Below are 21639 nucleotides of genomic sequence, written 5' to 3'. Positions count from 1 at the left end.
CCAGGGGTGTGGGTGGTGGTACTGTCGATGGTCCCCCTCCTGTGCCTCTCATCTCCCGGAGCCGCTCTGCCACCCTCTCCTTGGTCCGGGAGCGCAGGTTGTACCACCTTTTTTCAATTCTTCCACACTCCGGTGGCTGACCCCCAGGGAGTTGACTTTGTCCTGGATCTCCTGCCAGAGTCTTCTCTTCTCTGTCTCTGCCATGGTGAGGGCTGCCCTGCCAAACAACTGGCCATGGTGCTGACAGCACTCCTCAGTCAGCACCTCCAACTCTTTTTCAGCAAACTTAAGTTTCCTCTTCCTTGGGTTTTCAGCCATGGTTGCATGAGCTCTGTTTGTTTGCTGTGCTGAAGTTGAAATGGGTGTGGTCCTCCCTCCTCCCAGGTGTATTTGTAAACTTCCTGGCTGTGATGTCATCATCATGAGCCAGGAAGTGTTTTCCAGAGTGTTCTGCAGCACCTGCATTCAATTTTCTGCACAGTCGCAATTTGTGACACCCACTCGCAAATTGCGTATCCGTTTTTTGCGCGGTCTCAAAAAGCGACCTTGCAAACAGCGGACTCGCTATCTGCGGTGGTACTCCGTGTTCGAGTCGCAAACTGTCCTCACATTTTCTACCTGCATTGCAGTTGGCGAGTCGGAAATTGCGAGTCGCAAAGAATCGCAATTTCCGAGTCGCAAATTTTTCCCTACCTACATCTGGCCCTTAGTGTGTGGGCACCCTGGCACTAGCCAAGTTGCCCCCACATCGTTCGGGGCTAATTCCCCGGACTTTGTGAGTGCGGGGACACCATTACACATGTGCACTGTACATAGGTCACTACCTATGTACAGCGTCACAATGGTAACTCCGAACATGGCCATGTAACATGTCTAAGATCATGGAATTGTCCCCCCAATGCCATTCTGGCATTGGGGGGACAATTCCATGATCCCCCGGGTCTCTAGCACAGAACCTGGGTACTGCTAAACTGCCTTTCCGGGGTCTCCACTGCAGCTGCTGCTGCTGCCAACCCCTCAGACCGGTTTCTGCCCTCCTGGGGTCCAGGCAGCCTTGGCTCAGGAAGGCAGAACAAAGGACTTCCTCTGAGAGAGGGTGTAACACCCTCTCCCTTTGGAAATAGGTGTGAAGGCTGGGGAGGAGTAGCCTCCCCCAGCCTCTGGAAATGCTTTGATGGGCACAGATGGTGCCCATCTCTGCATAAGCTAGTCTACACCGGTTCAGGGATCCCCCAGCCCTGCTCTGGCGTGAAATTGGACAAAGGAAAGGGGAGTGACCACTCCCCTGACCTGCACCTCCCAGGGGAGGTGCCCAGAGCTCCTCCAGTGTGTCCCAGACCTCTGCCATCTTGGAAACAGAGGTGTCTGTGGCACACTGGACTGCTCTGAGTGGCCAGTGCCAGCAAGTGACGTCAGAGGCTCCTTCTGATAGGCTCGTACCTCTCTTGGTAGCCAATCCTCCTTCCTAGGTAGCCAAACCTCCTTTTCTGGCTATTTAGGGTCTCTGCTTTGGGGATCTCACCAGATAACGAATGCAAGAGCTCACCAGAGTTCCTCTGCATCTCCCTCTTCACCTTCTACCAAAGGATCGATCGCTGACTGCTCAGGACGCCTGCAAAACCGCAACAAAGTAGCAAGACGACTACTAGCAACCTTGTATCGCTTCATCCTGCTGGCTTTCTCGACTGTTTCCAGGTGATGCATGCTCTGGGGGTAGCCTGCCTCCACTCTGCACCAGGAGCTCTGAAGAAATCTCCAGTGGGTCGACAGAATCTTCCCCCTGCAACCGCGGGCACCAAAAGACTGCATCACTGGTCCTCTGGGTCCCCTCTCAGCACGACGAGCGTGGTCCCTGGAACTCAGAAACTCTGTCCAAGTGACTCCCACAGTCCAGTGACTCTTCAGTCCAGGTTTGGTGGAGGTAAGTCCTTGCCTGCCCACGCTAGACTGCATTGCTGGGTACCGCATGATTTGCAGCTGCTCCGGCTCCTGTGCACTCTCCCAGGATTTCCTTCGTGCACAGCCAAGCCTGGGTCCCCGACACTCCTTCCTGTAGTGCACAACCTTCTGAGTTGTCCTCCGGCGTCGTGGGACTCCCTTTTGTGACTTCGGGTGGACTCTGGTTCACTTTTCTTCTAAGTGCCTGTTCAGGTACTTCTGCGGGTGCTGCCTGCTTCTGTGAGTGCTCCCTGAGTTGCTGGGCGCCCCCTCTGTCTCCTACTCAAAGTGGTGACATCCTGGTCCCTCCTGGGCCACAGCAGCACCCAAAAACCCCTACTGTGACCCTTGCACCTAGCAAGGCTTGTTTGCGGTCTTTCTGTGTGAGAACACCTCTGCAAGCTTCATCGCGACGTGGGACAGCCATCCTCCAAAGGAGAAGTTCCTAGCTCTCTTCTTTCTTGCAGAACTCCAAGCTTCTTCTAACCGGTGGCAGCTTCCTTGCACCCTCAGCTGGCATTTCCTGGGCTCCTGCCCACTCTTGTCACTGTCGCGACTATTGGACTTGGTCCCCTTGTCTTACAGGTACTCAGGTCCGGAAATCCACTGTTGTTGCATTGCTGGTGTTTGTTCTTCCTGCAGAATCCCCCTATCACGACTTCTGTGCTCTCTGGGGGTAGTAGGTGCACTTTACACCTACCTTTCAGGGTCTTAGGGTGGGCTATTTTTCTAACCCTCACTGTTTTCTTACAGTCCCAGCAACCCTCTACAAGCTCACATAGGTTTGGGGTCCATTTGTGGTTCGCATTCCACTTTTGGAGTATATGGTTTGTGTTGCCCCTATACCTAGGTGCTCCTATTGCAATCTACTGTAACTTTACACTGCTTGCATTACTTTTCTTGCTATTACCTGCATAATTTTGGTTTGTGTACATATATCTTATCCTCATACTGAGGGTACTCACTGAGATACTTTTGGCATATTGTCATAAAAATTAAGAATCTTTATTTTTAGTACTTCTGTGTATTGTGTTTTCTTATGATATTGTGCATATGACACCAGTGGTATAGTAGGAGCTTTACATGTCTCCTAGTTGAGCCTAAGCTGCTTTCCATAGCTACCTTCTATCAGCCTAAGCTGCTAGAAACACCTCTTCTACACTAATAAGGGATAACTGGACCTGGCACAAGGTGTAAGTACCTCTGGTACCCACTATAAGCCAGGCCAGCCTCCTACACAGAGGACATTTTAAGTGGCTCCCATTTTGTGATATTACCTCTGAATCACTAAGTAGAGGTATCAGTTGAAAAAACAGACCTCAGTGTTTTCTAATCTTGTCTTAATACCGTCACATTGCACTTTGTGAGTGACTTAGTTATTGCGAGCTACTAATAAGTTCAGAGCATATGCTGCACAGTCCTGTGTATCAAAATGAGCATGTCAAGCATGAAAGAGGAGGACAAGAGAGTTGCAGAGATGTTTGTTTTTACAAAAAAATGAGTTATGACACATTCATTCTCATCCATTAAGGGAAACGTTCAGGTTTGGTGTGATTTATAGGGATCAAATCTGGCCCAAGATTCAACCCTCTAATCCCTATCTCACCATTTAGCATGGTGAATTGTTTTGTAGAAGGTCACCTACCATTGCCTCACCAAACTGAATCACAAAATAAGGCTTATTTTCACATGCTCTTGTGGCAGTTATTATGCTGAGTTGTGTTACAAGTAGTTGATCTTCAGAGCCAAACTCCATGTTCTAGTTTTATGACCAAATACATCTTACACACCCTTTTTCAGATTGGCAGTCATTTTAGTCAGAGTTTATTTGCTTGAGTTGATTGTGGCTTTCATTATTGTTGTACTACTGCATTGTTTACCAACACTCTGGAGTATGCGTAATGAGTGCTGCCAAGCCATACAACATTCACATTGTATTTCTGTAGGAGGCTGGCCTGGTTTGTAGTTGGTACCAAAGTTACTTACACCTTATACCAGGTCCAGTTATCCCTTATTAGTGAAATGTAGTCAGTGTCTAGAAGCCAGGCTATCTAGAGGTAACTGTAGCCAGAGCAGCCAAGAATGAACTAGGAGACATGCAAAGCTCTTGCAATACCACTGTAGTCACACAGTAGTCACACACATGAAAAACAATATTCAGTGTTACAAAAATAAAGGTACTTTATTTTAGTGACACAATGCCAAAAATACTCTGGAGACTATACTCCCTTAGGAGGTAAGTAAATCACACAATATATACGCTAGTAACTGTTAGAATTGGGGTCTTTGGTTGGCAGTCAGGTTACCCCATGTCTAAGCAAGGACCCTCACTCTAGTCAGGGTAAGGAGAATCACCCTCCGTTAACCCCCGCTCACCCCCTTGGTAGCTTGGCACGAACAGGCAGGCTTAACTTCAGAAGCAATGTGTAAAGTAGTTGTACCAACACACACAGTAACTCAGTGAAAACACTACAAAATGACACAACACAGGTTTAGAAAACTCAGTAATATTTATCTAAACAAAACAAGACCAAAATGACAAAAATCCAACATACACAAGTCAAGTTATGAATGTTTAAAGAATAAGAGTCTTAAGTCCTTTAGAAAACAGTGAGAACACTGTTAGCTTGAAAAAGTACCTGAGTTGCGTCCAAAATAACACCGCACAGGCGAGTGTGCATCAGAAAAGGCCAGCGATGCGTCGATTTCTTACTCGCAAGCGAGACCGTGTGTCGTTCTTCCTCGGGTCGGCGTGCATAGTTGTTCCTCTCCGCAAGAGTACCTCGGGTCCAGGCAGGCTTAGCATTCATTTTCCGCGCCCAGCGATGTTGCGTCAAAATCCGGTTGCACGGTGTCAAGACACCGCACTGCGTGAGGGCTTGCGTCATTAACAGCAGCTGCTGCAGGTGTTGCACATCGTTTCTCCAGCCGTGTTGCGTTGATCTCCCATCTGCGATGCAGGTGGAGCGTCGATTTTAGCCGCGAGGCTAGCGGTGCATCGTTTTTCAGCCGCGAAAAGGGTGGTGCGTCGGAACTTTGCATGCACATCGGTCTTTGCATGGATTTCTGTCCTTTTCCACCAGCTGTATGTTTCAATGGCCCAGAGACAGGTTAGGGTACCACTTGGCAGGCAGGACTCTCAGCAGAAAGCCCAACTGCTGGCAGAGAGAAGTATTTGCTGTCCCTGAGACTTCAACAACAGGAGGCAAGCTCAGTTTCAAGATCTTGGAGATTCTTCACCAGTGGGAAGTCACACAAAAGTCAGTCTTTGTCCTCTCTCAGGCAGAAGCAGCTACTGCAGGCCAACCCAGCAAAGCACAGTAACAGGCAAAAGGGCAGTACTCCTCCTCCAGCTTTTCCAGCTCTTCTCCTTGGCAGAGGTTCCTCTTGGTTACAGAAGTAATCTGATTTCCAGGGGTTTGGATGCTCTTCTTATACCTATATCTGCCTTTGAAGTAGGCCTACTTCAAAGAGAAGTCTCTGTTGTTTTCAAGATGCTGCCAGGCCCAGGCCAGGCCCCAGACACCCAACAGAGGGTTGGAGACTGCATTGTGAGAGGGCGGGCAGAGCCCTTTTAGGTGTAAGTGACCACTCCTCCCCTCCCCTCAGCCCAGATGGCTCATCAGGATATGCAGGCTACAACCTAGCTCCCTTTGTGTCACTGTCTAGAGGAGAGGTGCAAACAGCCTAACTGTCAAACTGACCCAGACAGGGAATCCACAAACAAGCAGAGTCACAGAATGGTTTAAGCAAGAAAATGCTTACTTTCTAAAAGTGGCATTTTCAAACACACAATCTAAAAACCAACTTCACTAAAAGATGTATTTTTAAATTGTGAGTTAGGGGCCCCAAACTCCACATGTCTATCTGCTCCCAAAGGGAATCTACACTTTAACCACATTTAAAGGTAGCCCCCATGTTAACCTTAGAGAGAGATAGGCCTTACAACAGTGAAAACCGAATTTGGCAGTATTTTAGTATATGTCCTACCTTAAACATACAGTGCACTCTTCCCATGGGGCTACCTAGGGCCTACCTTAGGGCTATCTTACATGTAAGGAAACGGAAGGTTTAGGCCTGCCAAGTGGGTACACATGCAAAGTCAAAGTGGCAGTTTAAAACTACCGTCATAGACACTGCAGTGGGAGGTCTGAGCGAGGTTTACAGGGCTACTAAGGTGGGTGGCACAACCTGTGCTACAGGCCCGCTAGTAGCATTTGATTTACAGGCCCTGGGCACATCTAGTGCACTTTACTAGAGACTTACTAGTAAATCAGATATGCCAATCATGGATAAGCCAATGTACACATACAATTTATACAGGGAAAACTTGCACTTCAGCACTGGTCAGCTGTGGTAAAGTGTCCAGAGCAAACAAAACAGCAAAAACACAGTCCAGCACATAGAAAACAACCTGTGAAGTAGAGGCAAAAGTTAGGGGAGATCATGCCAATGATGCCAAGTCTAATATTAACCAAAAACAGTTAAGTACACAGTAGGAAAACAGTGCAAATACTGAAAATCACAATAAGTTGCAATAGGCCTATGGGGAACACAAACCATATACTAAAATAGTGGAATACGAAAGTCGGATTCCCACCTAAGCAGGTGTAGTGTGTAGAGGGGCGCAGGGAGTGTAAGAAAACACCAAAGGTACGTAAAGTACCCCAACCCAGAGCCCAGGAAAGCAGAAATAAAACACAGCAAGTTTCCTAAAACACTCTAGAAGTTGTTGGTACAGAAGATGTCCCATGTCGGATGGATGAATGCAGTCTGGTTTGCGTCGCTGGATTCTGCCACCAAGCCTTGGGACATGCGAAGCTCGCGGTTAGCAGGCAATAGCGCTGCCCGGGACCTGGTGGCCTCTACGAAAGAGGGGGAGACAGAGGGGGCTCTCAGCAACTCAGAGAGCCCTCAGAAGACCAGGCAGCGGGCCCAGGAGTCCCAAAGCACAGGAACAAAGAAGGTGCAAATGGAGGCTCACGTTTCACGACAGAAAGGATTCCAACGCCAGAAGCTGTGCGTAACAGAATGGAGTGCTGGGGGCCTAAGCTGTGCTGTGCACGAAGAACTTCTGGGAAGGTCGCACACAAGCCTTGGCAACTGCAAGTGACGCGGTGCACGGTGTGAGAAAGTAGCCTCTTTCTAGCATGGTTACCCCCACTTTTGGCCTGTTTGTGAGTGTGTGTCAGTGTGTTTTTACTGTGTCACTGGGATCCTGCTAGCCAGGACTCCAGTGCTCATAGATAAAAACATATATGTCGATGTGTTTTGCCTGTCTCACTGGGATCCTGCTAACCAAGACCTCGGTGCTCATAGTTTGTGGCCTAATGTGTGTTTTCAGTAGTGCTTAACTGTGTCACTGAGGCTCTGCTCTGCTAACCAGAACCTCAGTGCCTATGTTCTCTCTGCTTTTAAATTTGTCACTATAGGCTAGTGACTTCATTTACCAATTTCAGTTGGCACACTCGACCCCCCTTATAAGTCCCTAGTATATGGTACCTAGGTACCCAGGGCATTGGGGTTCCAGGAGATCCTTATGGGCTGCAGCATTTCTTTTGCCACCCATAAGGAACTCAGACAAACCCGTTCACAGTACTGCCACTGCAGCCTGCGTGAAATAGTGAACACATTTTACAGGCATTTTCCCTGCACTTAAGTAACTTATAAGTCACCTATATGTCTAACCTTCATTTAATGAAGGCTAGGTGCAAAGTTACTAAGTGTGAGGGCATCCTTGCACTAGCAAAGGTGCCCCCACATAGTTCAGGGCCAATTCCCGAAACTTTGTGAGCGCGGCGACGCCATTACATGCGTGCACTACATATAGGTCAATACCTATATGTAGCTTCACAATGGTAACTCCGAATATCTCAATGTAAGGTGTCTAAGATCATGGAATTGTTCCCCCATTCCAAATCTGGTATTGGGGAGCCGATTCAATGCACCCTGGGGGTTCCACCATGGACCCTCAGTACTGCCAAACCAGCTCTCTGAGGCTTGCGATGCAGCTACAGCTGCTGCCACTTCACAGACAGGGTTCTGCCCTCCTCAGTCCCGGGAAGGCAGAACAAAGGATTTCCTTTGGGAGGAAGGTGTTACACCCTCTCCCTTCGGAAATAGGTGTTACAGGCTGGGAGAGGTAGCCTCCCGCAGCCTCTTGAAATGCTTTGAATGGCACAGATGGTGCCCTGCTTGCATAAGCCAGTCTACACCGGTTCAGGGACTCGTTGTCCCTGCTCTGGCGTGAAACTGGACAAAGGAAAGGGGAGCGACCACTCCCCTGTCCATCACCACCCAGGAATCGTGCCCAGAGCTCCTCCAGTGTGTCCCAGACTTCAGTCATCTTTCTTTGCAAGGTGTGGGGACACTCTGGAGGCATCTGAGGGGCCAGTGCCAGCAGGTGACGTCGGAGACCCCGCCTGATAGGTCCATACCTGATAAGGTAGCCAATCCCCCTCTCAGGGCTATTTAGGGTCTCTCCTGTGGGTTCTCTTCAGATTCTGCTTGCACGTTTCCAGCAGGAATTCTCTGCCACTACTACTTCATCCTCGGATCAACCGCAGCCCGCTCTAGGAACCGCTGTAACAGCAACAAAGTATTCAGAAGGGATACTTTTCCTCTGCAACTTCAGCTCCAGCCAGCAACTGCAACAGTTTCCACGTTGTGCACACTCTGAGGACTCCCTGTCTTCACCCAGTGCCAGAAGGACCGAAGAAATCTCCCGTGGGGTGAGGGAGACACTCCAATGCTGAAGCAGGCACCTTCTAAGTCGACAATGGGTTCTCTTGGACCCCTCTCCTGGCGACGAGCGTGCTCCTTGGAACACAGAGGATGGACCCCATCGACACAGACTGTCCTGAGGTCCTGCTCTCCCAATTTGGAGGCGGTAAGACCTTTCCTTCCCCAAGAACGACAGTACCGCTGTGCACCCCGTCTTCTTCACCTCCTGAGGCCTCTGTGCACTATTTGCAAATGTCCTTTGTGCACAGCCTGGCGCAGGTCCCCAGCACTCTATCCTGCGACGCTCAACTCGCTGAGTTGTTCTCCAGCGGTGTGGGACCTTCCTTTGTAGTGCCTCACCAACCACATTTTGCACCTTCTTTGTCCTCGTGTCCTGGGGCTCCCGTGGGTGCTATCAGGTGCTCTGAGGGCTCTCTGAAGTGCTGAGAGCCCCATCTTCCTCCTCACACAGAGTTGAGGCCCCCAGGTCCCTCATGAGTCCAGATAGCGCCTACTTGAGGCAAAACTCGACTTTTCCGGAACAGAGGCTTGTTGGAGGAATCCAGCGCCAAAACTCGCCTGCATCCAACTTCTCTCCGTGGGACGTCCAGTGCATCACGCAGGAACCCGCTGACATCTTCCTTGGGTGCATTTCTGCAGTCTTCGTCCAACCGGGGACTCTTCTTTTGCACCCTCTTCTGGGTTGGCAGGGGCTCCTGTCCTTCGTGGAACTTCTTCCGACTTCTGGACTTGGTCGCCTTCCTTTGGAGGTCTTCAGGTCCAGGAATCCACCATTTGTTGTTTGCAGTCTTCCTTGGTTCTTGCAGTAACTCTAATCACAGCTTGTAGTGTGTCCTAAGGAAACTTGCAGTACTTTACTCCTGCTTTTCTGGGCTCTGGGGTGGGGTAATTTACTTACCTTTACTGTATTCTTATTCTCCCAGCGATTCTGCACACAATACACCTGTCTAGGGGGGAATTTGCGATTTGCATTCCACTTTCTTAGTATATGGTTTGTGTTGCGCCTATACCTATTTTCTCTCATTGCATTCTATAGCACTTCCTATTGTTTGCATTATCCTATGTCTAATTGCTTACCTTATTTTCGTGTCTAGTGTATATATTGTGTATAATACTTTACCTCCAGAAGGAGTATTGCCTCTAAGATATTTTTGGCCTTGTGTCACCCAAATAAACTACCTCTATTTTTGGTAACACTGAGTATTGTCTTTACTTGTGTATAAGTACTGTGTAACCATAAGTGGTATTGCAGGAGCTTTGCATGTCTCCTAGTTCAGCCTAAGTTGCTCCGCTATAGCTACCTCTATCAGCCTAAGCTGCTAGAACACTACTACATTTCACCAATAAGGGATAACTGGGTCTGGTGTAATGTCCAGTTGCCAAGGTACCCACTTCAAAGCAGGCCAGCCTCCTACACACAGGAGTACTGTCTTGCATGGGGAGGCAAGCTCTTACCTCCACCAAAGTTGGAAAGCTGGAAGTTGGGACTTCCAGAGTCACTTTAGTCTACCACCCGTGTTGCTGGATCCACGCCTGTCATCTGGAGAGGGGACCCAAGCCACCGGTCGTCGCTGCAGAGAGGTGCCTGCTGAAGCAGGGAAGTGACTCCTTCACTTCACGGAAGATTCTTTCGATTCTTCTGGTGCAGGCTGAAGACAGGCAGTCCTCGGAGGATGCACAACCTGAAAACTGTTGCAGTTGATGGCAGGAGCTGAAGATACAATGCCAATGTTGCAGAAGTTGTCTTAGCTTTTTTGTTGCAGTTTTGTAGAGTTCCTGGAGCAGTCAGCGGTTGATCCGTCGGTAGAAGATGAAGTAAAGGATGCAGAGGATTCCTGCTGGAGTCTTGCAATCCGAATCTGAAGAAACAACCGGAGGAGAGACCCTAAATAGCCCTGAGAGGGGAATTGGTCACCTAACCAGGTAAGCACATATCAGGAGGGATCTCTGACTTCACCTGCTGGCACTTGCCACTCAGATGCTCCCAGAGCCCCACCACCTTGGAATCCAAGATGGCAAAACCCAGGGACACTCTGGAGGGGCTCCTGGCACCGCCCCTGGGGTGGTGATTGACAGGGGAGTGGTCACTCCCCTTTCTTTTGTCCAGTTTTGCACCAGAGCAGGGACTGGGGGTCCCTGAACTAGTGTAGACTGGATAATGCAAGGAGGGCACCACCTGTGCCCTTCAAAGCATTTCCAGAGGCTCTGGGAAGATACCCCTCCCATGCCTGTAACACCTATTTCCAAAGGAAGAGGGTGTAACACCCCTCTCCTAAAGGAAATGCATTTTTCTGCCTTCCTGGGATTGAGCTGCTCATGCCCCAGGAGGGCAGAAGCCTGTCTGTGAGGTGGCAGCAGCTGGGGCTGCAGTGAAAGCCTCTGAAGGCTGGTATGGTAGTACTGGGGGTCCATGGTGGAGCCCCCGGAGTGCATGGGACCATGCAACCAATACTGGAATCAGTATTGGGGTACAATTCCCAGTTGGTAGACACCTTACTTGGCCATATTCATAGTTACCATTGTGAAGCTGTACATAGGTATTGACCTATGTCCAGCGCACACTTAAAATGGCGTCCCTGCACTCACGAAGTCCGGGAAAATGGGCCTGGATGACTTGGGGGCACTGCTGCTAGTGTAGGGGTGCCCTCTCACAAAGCTACTTTGCACCCAGCCTTCAGGATTGGAAGACCTGATATATAGGTGACTTATAAGTGGCCGGGTGCAGTGAAAATGGCTGTGAAATAGTGCATGCCCTATTTCACACATGCTCCAATGGCAGTCCTATAGAAGCCTTTGTATGGGCTCCTTATGGGTGGCAAAAGAAATGCTGCAGCCCATAAGGATCCCCTGGAACCCCAATGCCCTGGGCACCTAGGTACCATATACTAGGGACTTATAAGGGGGGACCAGTATTCCAATTTGGAGTGAAATACTGAGTCACCAGTATGCAGTGACAAATTTTGAAACAGAGAGAGCATGAGCACTGGGGTCCTGATTAGCAGGACTCCAGTGACAATTTAGAAAACAGTGAAACACACTGACAAGCAGGCCATAAACCATAAGCACTGGGGGCCTGACTAGCAGGATCCCAGTGACACAGTAAAAAAACCACTGACATCAGGCAGAAATTGGGGGTAACATGCCAAAAAGCGGGTACTTTCCTACAGTTTCACGTGTGGTGCTTGCATATCCCATAGCAAGACAGCAATACAGTGTTGTACTGTTCTCCGTGAAGTTATGGCTGGTGTATTTTGTAAGCAAGGAATAATGCAGATCTTTGGGCTGAGATTTACTTGAAGAATCGAAAGTTGACCCAGAAAATGTTTAAGCAATTTCTTCTGCAGTGATAGTCATTGTATAAATTCTTCCAAATGGATGACTATTTTAAATTTCCTTTTTCTTTCTCTCATCACAGGAATCGCAGCGAAAAGCATATGAGTGCTTTTGAATGTGTTCATAAAGTGTATAAGGCTGATGGAGTGAAAGGCTTTTACAGAGGCATGTCTGCATCTTATGCAGGCATCTCGGAGACTGTTATCCATTTTGTTATTTATGAAAGTATTAAGAGGAAGCTATTGCAGCAGAAAGCTGCCTCCACTATGGATAGTGATGAAGAGTCTGTAAAGGAAGCATCAGACTTTGTTGGAATGATGTTGGCTGCTGCCACCTCCAAAACCTGTGCCACATCAGTTGCATATCCACATGGTGAGTTTACATTTATTCTTTTGAATAATAGGCTGGGTTTTCTAAATATGGCACCACTTTCACCTGTAGTGGTGAGGTGAAGTTCTGACAAGCAACCTGGGTTTTATCTATGCTGGGAGTATACCCACATGTCAGTTGCATTTTAAACGAAATTGTTAAAATCGTATTAATGTGTTATGCAAGGGAAACCTATAACTGTGGGAAGTGTATAAGTTTTGAGTTGTACCGAAAATTACACACACACACACACACACACACACACACACACAGATGCAGTCAAGCACTGCATCAACCCCCTACTAGATCCACCTATTCCTCACTTCGCCGAAAAGGGTAATGCCATGAACGTCATCTTCAGTTAAAAAAAAGATCAGACAGTATATTGACACCACCATGCCGGCTTCATCTCTTACACCTACCCTTTCCTTTAGAATCCTGATGCTGTCATCTTTCAGAGCCCTATATATCTCACATATCGCATTCCTACTCAACTCCCTCAAAGTCACTTCTTAGCCACCTCCTTCATCAAAACTCCCTCACCACTAGTCAGTATTATCAATTCCTCGCTCACTCAAGGCAACATGTCATAAACTTTCAAGACAGGCTAGATTTTCCCACTCCAAAAGAAGCCCGCGCTAGACCCTGGTGGCCTCACCAACTTCCAGCCTGTTGCTCACCTAGCATTTATCAGCAAGATCATTATAAAAGCTGTCTTTTAAACTCAGAGATCCACATTAACGCTAACCACCTCATGCACGATTACCAGTCCAGCTTCAGGTCATGCTGCAGCACAAAAACTGCTACATTACACATCGTAGAGAAAGTCTTCCCACCCACAGATGATGATCCTTGCTTCTAGGTATTGCTAAAGGCTTGGCTGCCTTCAACGCAGTCAGCCTTCCCACCTCATATGTATCCTGGTGTCTTGACGGGATATTCAAGCAGTATCTTTTACTGGTTCCCTCCTGCCATTCCAACAGACACCAGTTTGTTCATAGGTGTACCACCAGGTCCCAAAAGATTTCTACCTCCTGTGGAGCCCCCCAGGGTTTCATACTATTGCCTGTCATCGTCAGCCTCTACATGGAGCTGGTTGGTGCCCTTGTCACAGATAAAAGCATTAAGATTCACTGGTATTCTGATGATACACAACTCTGCCTGAAAGTGTCCCTAGCTCAAGACACCCAATGCCTTAAACATTGCCTGGACCCCATCCTGACCTGGATGTTCAGCGCCTACCTGAAGCCGAACTCACCCAAGGCAGAATTCCTGTTATTTGCCAAGAATACCAAACAAGAAATTGTACAAGCCTGGCTCAATTGTATGGACCTTTACATTTTCAAACCCCAGCTTTCACTGACTTCCAAATCACTTGGATTCACCCTGGAGACCAGCCTCACCGTCAAGGAGCACACAGCCAAAAAACAGAAGATGGCCAGGTACCAGTTCTCTCTTTGAAAGAAAATGAAACTATTTCGTTCAGAAAGTGATTTCAGAACTACTGTTTTAAGCCTTTGTAACTTTGCATCTGACTGATGGTAATGCCCTACTTAAGGACCTTCCAGACTCAACACTTTCACCCCTTAACTGCATCCTATACACCGCAGCACGTTTGATCCAGGGAAATCTGAAGAAATGAAATCACTTCACCCACATTCTCATGGAACTCCATTGGCTCCCTTTGCCAGCCCACACCATATTCAACACCAGCTGCATTATTTAGAAAGGCACCACTACCAGAAACCCACCTATCTTGTAGACAACCTCACCATCTCGGTTGGTTCTTGGTACACCTGCAGCCAGGACACCACCAGAATGCAGACTAAGAAATGTAAAAAATGAAAAACAAGACAACTGGCCTTTTTTATATATGTCCCAGAATCTGAAGCAACATCCGCACACCTCTTTAAAGCACCATATAAAAATGCATTGGCAGTGCACAAACCAGCTACCTCTCCTATTGCATGATGACTTTTTTCGCTGGTCTTTGACCATCTTCAGCCCTCTGCTGCCATTTGACTAGGTTCAAGCTATAGAAATACCACATACATACTGTTCCCCATTGCCATGATCTTCAATCCCATTTCCCCCCTCCACTCCCCTCACTGAAACTTAGTTTTCCAGTTAGTTATCCAGTAGTTATCCATATCGTACTTGTCATTTAATCATCAAAATGTTATGCACGCTCAACATTGCCTCTACAGTTTGACTGTTTGTATACAACTGCCAACCAGGAGCTCTCAGCTTAGTGTTTAATTTAATTGCCCTCTTCTGTCCTCTATCTGCATTTAAGACCCTGATCACCAATCAGAGACGTTCTTCTTATTCTGTCACTATTTGTAGTCTAAGATCACAGGGGCTTTCCCTATGCCTCAACCTGTAGTACTTTATATTTAGGAATCGATTTCCACTACCCTGTCTGCACCACTCGCCAAGCCCTACATTAAAATTCAGCAGGCATGAACACTAACTCTTGGGTGGTTTCAACAGGCCACTACCATATAGAGTTTACTGACTAAAGGGTTCTCATCTACAGGTACCAGGGCAAAAGGGGAATAGTCTGTCAAAATGCTTAACCCAAAACAATTCAATCAATCAGGATATATAAAACACTGCAAATCACCCATAAGTCTCAAGGTGCTAGAGTAGCTGGCTGCTTCGCAGTGTTTTGTTCATTCGAATAGCCAGGTGTCGAGTCCTTTCCTGCATTGCTGGAGCAATGAGGTGGCCTTACAGTGCAGGAGAAGGTCATTCCAGGCCTTGCCCGCCAGGTGAAAGAAAGAGTGTCCTCCGCTGTTGGCTCAGCAGATCTGGGGGATGTCTGCGAGGACAAGGGATGCAGATCGCTATTGTCCAGTCAGTTGGTGGAAAGTCATTTGTTTGATTGTTGGCCCTTCGTTGAGCAGGGCTTTGTATGCATGAGTAAACATCTTGAACTGGCATCTCTTCTACATCGGGTGCCAGTGTATCTCCTTGAGGTGCAGGGTGATGTGAGTATGTCTGGAGAGGTAAAGGATGAGTCTTGCCGCTGGATTTTGTATTGTGTGAATTCTGTTCAGGAGGCGTGCAGTGATTCCTACGTAGAGAGTGTTTCCATAGTCCAGTCTGCTGGTGATGAGGGCGTGAGTGACGGTTCCTTCTGGCGTCTGTAAGCCACCTGAAAATCTTAAAGAGCATGTGTAAGGTGTGGAAACTGGTGGATGAGACTGTTTTTACCTGTTTCTGCATAGACAACTTTTTGTCCGGGATGATGCAGAGGATGTGGGTGTGGTCTGTCAGGGCTGGGTGAGTGCACAGTTCAGCAAGCCACCAGGCATTGTTCCATGGTGAGGTGTTGTTCCCAAAGAGAAAGACTTCCGTCTTGTCCGTGTTGAGTTTGAGACAGTTGTCCTTCATCTAGTCAGCGACGTTCATCATGCATCTGTGGAAGTTGGCTCTGGTGGTGGAGAAGTCTTCTGACAGCGAGAGGATGGACGGTGTTGGCCATGGCGGATCAAGTACATGTTGAAGAGGATGGGGCTGAGGGGCATGATTCTTTTCGGATGCCACAGATAATGTTCTTGGGTTCCGAGGTGAACACTGGGAGAGGGATTCTCTGGGTTCTTCCATTGAGGTGTAAGATGATCCATTTGAGGGGGTCTCCATGGATTTCAATTTGGTGAAATCTCTTGTTGAAGGTGTGGTGGGAGAGAGTGTTGAAAGTAACTGACAGGTGTAGGAGGCTGGCCTGGCTTATAGTGGGTACCTTGTGGTACTTACACCTTGTGCCAGGTCTAGTTATCCCTTATCAGTAGATTAGGAGTGTTCTAGCAGCTTAGGCTGATAGAGGTAGCTATAGCAGAGCAGCTTAGGCTGAACTAGGAGATATGCAAAGCTCAACTATACCACTTATATCATATAGCACTATGGTGGTCATTCTGACCTCGGGGGTAAAAGGCGCCTACCGCCGGTCAGAAATCCTCCATAATTCCGCCGCGGTCGCGGAAACCCGCCACGGTCATTCTGACCCGCAGAAGGCAAACCTCCGAAAATCCGACCGCCACAACAGACCGCCAGACCAGCGGTCGGCGGAAAGGTGGAGGTGACAAAACCTCCACCGTCACGCCAACAGAAATACGCCCATGCCATTACGACCCACGAATCCACGCGGCGGTCATTCAAACGCGGTATTCCATTGGCGGGACACACCGCCGCGGTCAGAATACACACAAACGAACAAAACTCAGCCACATTGGACGATTTGAATCCCACACACCTGATACACATACACACACCACTCCCACACACACAATACAATATAAAACACCCACCCACATCACCCACAAACCCCTACGCTAAAAAATTCGTAAAGAAGGCAAGAGCGAGACACCAGCATCCAAAAAATAACAGCCACAGCCACTCAACACCATCACCCACACACTATCCACACACAAAACAACACACACCACCACACTCAACTCACTTAAATACACATACTCCACCCCACACATCATACACACCACCCCATGGCACCCCAAAGACAACCCCGCTTCACAGACGAAGAACTCAGGGTCATGGTGGAGGAAATCGTTCGGGTAGAGCCCCAGCTGTTCGGCACACAGATACAATACACCAGCATTGCCCGGAGGACGGAGCTATGGCAGAGGATTGTCGACAGGGTGAACGCAGTGGGACAGCACCCCAGAAATCGGGAAGACATCAGGAAGCGATGGAACGACCTACGGGGGAAGGTGCGTTCCATGGTATCCAGGCACAACATCGCCGTGCAGAAGACTGGCGGAGGACCCCCACCTCAACCCCCACAATTCACATCATGGGAGGAGGAAGTCTTGAACATCCTGCATCCTGACGGCCTCGCAGGAGTCGGCGGAGGAATGGATACTGGTAAGTTGAAGCTTCAATACTGCTTCCCCCCCACCTGCATGCCAAATCAGACCCCAACCCTCACCACCATCCTCGAACCCCACCCTCACCCCCACCCCCATCCTCACCCCCACCCTCACCCCCACCACCATCCTCACCCCCACCACCATCCTCACCCCCACCACCATCCTCACCCCCACCCCCAGCACACCTATTCCCCGCCAATGTCTCACCATCACAACCCACACATCCCAAAACCTAGGCCTGCATGCGTCCACTAAGCATGGACACCCATCACCAAAGCATGCCCAATGCATATACACATCCCCCCCACAAGCCACCCTCACCAAAGCCCCCACACACGAATGCCAGCACTTGGGGACACGAGAACCCACAGATACACCCATATGCCACACATTGAAACTATAACCATACCTCTATACCCCTGCAGGACCCGACCGTCAACACACCGCGGCGGAGGGGCCAGAATTCTCCACACCCCCCACCCAAGAGGCCGTCAGCGATGACAGCAGCTCTGTCGACCTGGACACCGATGACCAGCCCGGACCATCGGGGACCTCTGGACAGTCGGTTCCCCTCACACAGGCCCAGGCCACTACAGACCCAAACCCCTCTGGGAACACCAGCACAGCTCCCACCCAGCGGGCCCATGCCTCTGTCTCCAGGGCGCGTCAATCTGCGGTGTGTCTACCACTACAGGGCACCCAGGATAACCCACCACCCCAACAACAACAGGGACCTGGGGGCAGTGGTAGTGGGCACACCGGCCAGGGGGCAGAGGCCCAGGGAAACAGGGGAACTCGGAGGGCAGCTGTGCGACAGGGGGGGGGAGGAGAGGCCCAGGGAACCCACTCTCCACGAGGTCCTCACCACCATCATGGGAGCATACAACCGCTCCCAGGAGACGATGGCGACGGTACTGGCCCGGTTCCAGGAGATCCAGGTACTGCAGGAGGAACACTATCGGGGGTACAGGGAGGACATCAGAGCCATCAACACCACCCTGGTTACCATGGTAGGGCTGCTGCAGGACCTCGTCAACAACAGGGCGGACACTGAACAACACCCAAGGGCCCCTGCCACTAGCCTGGACCAAGAACAGCCAACCACCTCGCCGGCGCTAGTAGACAGGAGGCCCCCGCACAGCAGCAGCCCACCAGACCCCCACCTCCTGCAGGAGAAGAACCACCCCGCAAGAGGGCCCTGAGATCTCGCAAGAAGACAGAGTAGGATGTCAAGACCCCCGCCAGCAATGGATACCACCTGATGTCATCCCACTGTCCCACATTGTCACCCTGTCCATCCTTGAACTGCCCATGCTCCATCTCTCCACAGGCCTCTGGACAATGCACCTGTGTGACTGTTACTCTGGACTCTGCCATGGACATTCCTTCACCATAGCCCCCACCCACTTGAAACCACCCATCCCATTTTGAGCACTTAAATAAACACCTATTTTGCACCAAAATATCTGGAGTCTGGCTGTGATTTCAATAGATTGTAATTGACATGACAGTGCAAATATGTCCTTGTACATGGTGAAGTCAACAAACAGCTGCCACAAAGCTGTAGTCCATGGGGAAACGAAGCACAGGACTCGTAGTGGGGACCCCAGATCTGAAATAGGGAGGGAAAAGCCAAAACTCAGTCATCATACACTGGGGCAAATAGACAGGCAGCAGAGATGCTGGAGAGTAGTTAACATTTACTAAATTATCTTTGAAATGTTACCTGTGTCCTATTGGAAGTACTGTTCAATGATTCTGTCCCTGTTGTCTGTTTCAGCCCCGTCGTCTTCCTCCTCGTCACTCTCCTCAGGTTCCACCGCTGCCACAACACCACCGTCTCGACCATCCTCCTGCAGGAAAGGCACCTGGCGGCGCAAAGCCAGGTTGTGAAGCATGCAGCAGGCCACGATGATGTGACACACCTTCTTAGGTGAGTACATTAGGGATCCACCTGTCATATGCAGGCACCTAAACCTGGCCTTTAGGAGGCCAAAGGTGCGTTCGATCACCCTCCTAGTACGCCCATGGGCCTCATTGTACCGTTCCTCTGCCCTGGTCCGGGGATTCCTTACTGGGGTCAGTAGCCACGACAGGTTGGGGTACCCAGAGTCCCCCACTAGCCATACACGGTGTCTCTGTAGCTGTTCCATCACGTAAGGGATGCTGCTATTCCTGAGGATGTAGGCGTCATGCACTGACCCTGGGAATTTGGCATTTACATGCGAGATGTACTGGTCAGCCAAACACACCACCTGGATGTTCATTGAATGGTAATTTTTTCTGTTCCTGTACACCTGCTCCCTGTCTCTTGGGGGAACCAAAGCCACATGGGTCCCATCAATGGCACCAATTACGTTGGGAATATGTCCAAGGGCGTAGAAATCACCCTTCACTGTAGCCAATTCGCCCACCTCAGGGAAAATGATGTAGCTCCTCACGGATTTCATCAGGGCAGACAACACTCTGGATAACACCTTCGAAAACATGGGCTGAGACATCCCAGAAGCAATTCCCACGGTTGTCTGAAATGACCCACTTGCCAAGAAATGGAGTACTGACATGACCTGCACCAGAGGGGGAATCCCTGTGGGTTGGCGGATGGGGGACATCAGGTCGGGCTCCAGCTGGGCACACAGTTCATGGATAGTGGCACGGTTAAGACGGTAGGTCAGGATAATGTGGCGTTCTTCCATTGTCGACAGGTCCACCAGCGGTCGGTACACGGGAGGATTCATCCGTCTCCTCGCCCAACCCAGCGGACGGTGCCTAGGAAGGACAACATGGAGCACACAGTCAAGCAACCCACAGGTACGTACTCACAGCTAGCACAGTAAACGATTCTCTATGCAGTGAATGGCGTGTCTGAGTGGCTATGCAAGGCCTAGGCCTGTGTGACGCAGTTGAAATTGAGCCATGTGGGCCCTGGAAATGGCGGCTGCCTGACCTGTGAAGTGTGACAATGGGATGTGAGGTCAATGCGCTGGCGTGGCACACCGCGGCGGGCGGCGGGCCAAGACCGCGGCGCCAAGCCACATTGGTTAACATTGAAGCCTATGGGTTTCAGGAGCCAATGGCGAAGGGCGCCGGCGGTGGCGGGACGCACCGCCGCGGTACGCACCGCCGCGGACGTGACCGCCATTTTCTATCTACTTATCCACTTGCGACTTGAACTTTCACAGGAGAGGACCTATACTGCAAGTGTTGCTGTGACCTCGGTCTGGAAGGGACAATGGCTGCTGCACCTGGGGAAAGGGCCCCTGCCTTCACTGGAGAGGAGTTGGAGAAACTTGTGGATGGGGTCCTCCCCCAGTATGCGCTACTCTACGGTCCTCCAGACCAACAAGTGAGTTTAATTCAATATGGATTTGGGGCCACTGGCTGGCTTGGGGGCCTGGCGGGGGGCCTGGCGGGGATGGGGGGCATGTTGGGCCTGGCGGGGGGCCTGGCGGGGGCATGGCGGGGGGCCTGGCGGGGATGGGGGGCATGTTGGGCATGGTGGGGGGCATGGCGGGGATGGGGGGCATGTTGGGCCTGGCGGGGGGCATGGCGGGGGGCCTGGCGGGGATGGGGGGCATGTTGGGCCTGGCGGGGGGCCTGGCGGGGATGGGGGGCATGTTGGGCCTGCCGGGGGGCCTGGCGGGGGGCATGGCGGGGGGCCTGGCGGGGATGGGGGGCATGTTGGGCATGGCGGGGGGCATGGCGGGGATGGGGGGCATGTTGGGCCTGGCGGGGGGCATGGCGGGGGGCCTGGCGGGGATGGGGGGCATGTTGGGCCTGGCGGGGGGCATGGCGGGGATGGGGGGCATGTTGGGCCTGGCGGGGGGCATGGCGGGGATGGGGGGCATGTTGGGCCTGGCGGGGGGCATGGCGGGGATGGGGGGCATGTTGGGCCTGGCGGGGGGCATGGCGGGGGCATGGCGGGGATGGGGGGCATGTTGGGCCTGGCGGGGGGCATGGCGGGGATGGGGGGCATGTTGGGCCTGGCGGGGGGCATGGCGGGGGGCCTGGCGGGGATGGGGGGCGTTGGGCCACTGGAAAGGAAAATGCTGACAAACTTGAACGTGGTATTTCTCCCTCCCTGTACGTGTCACATAGGTCCGCGCCCATGAGAAGATCGGGATTTGGCGTGCCATCGCCAAGGAAGTCCGGACCCTGGGGGTCCACCATCGACGGGGCACCCACTGCCGCAAGAGGTGGGAGGACATCCGCCGCGGGACCAAGAAGACCGCCGAGTCTCTGCTGGGGATGGCCTCCCAACGTAGGCGGGGTGCCTGCCGTCAACTGAGCCCCCTGATGTTCCGGATCCTGGCGGTGGCCTACCCTGAATTGGATGGGCGCGTGAGGGCAGCACAGCAGACAC

General features: G+C 50.8%; 1 protein-coding gene across 3 annotated transcripts in view; it reads left to right on the top strand.

Moving 5' to 3' along the window:
• Positions 1-21639, top strand: part of SLC25A36 (solute carrier family 25 member 36) — a 1333693-nt gene that overhangs the window by 813903 nt on the left and 498151 nt on the right. For all 3 annotated transcript variants that reach the window (XM_069213671.1, XM_069213670.1, XM_069213672.1), the window contains one exon: positions 12098-12387. In XM_069213671.1, coding sequence (XP_069069772.1) covers positions 12098-12387 — 290 coding nt within the window. The remainder of the gene's footprint in view (positions 1-12097; positions 12388-21639) is intronic.

Source organism: Pleurodeles waltl, chromosome 11 (assembly GCF_031143425.1).
Source record: "Pleurodeles waltl isolate 20211129_DDA chromosome 11, aPleWal1.hap1.20221129, whole genome shotgun sequence".
NCBI lineage: Eukaryota > Metazoa > Chordata > Amphibia > Caudata > Salamandridae > Pleurodeles > Pleurodeles waltl.
This window is presented reverse-complemented; position numbering and strand designations above follow the sequence as displayed.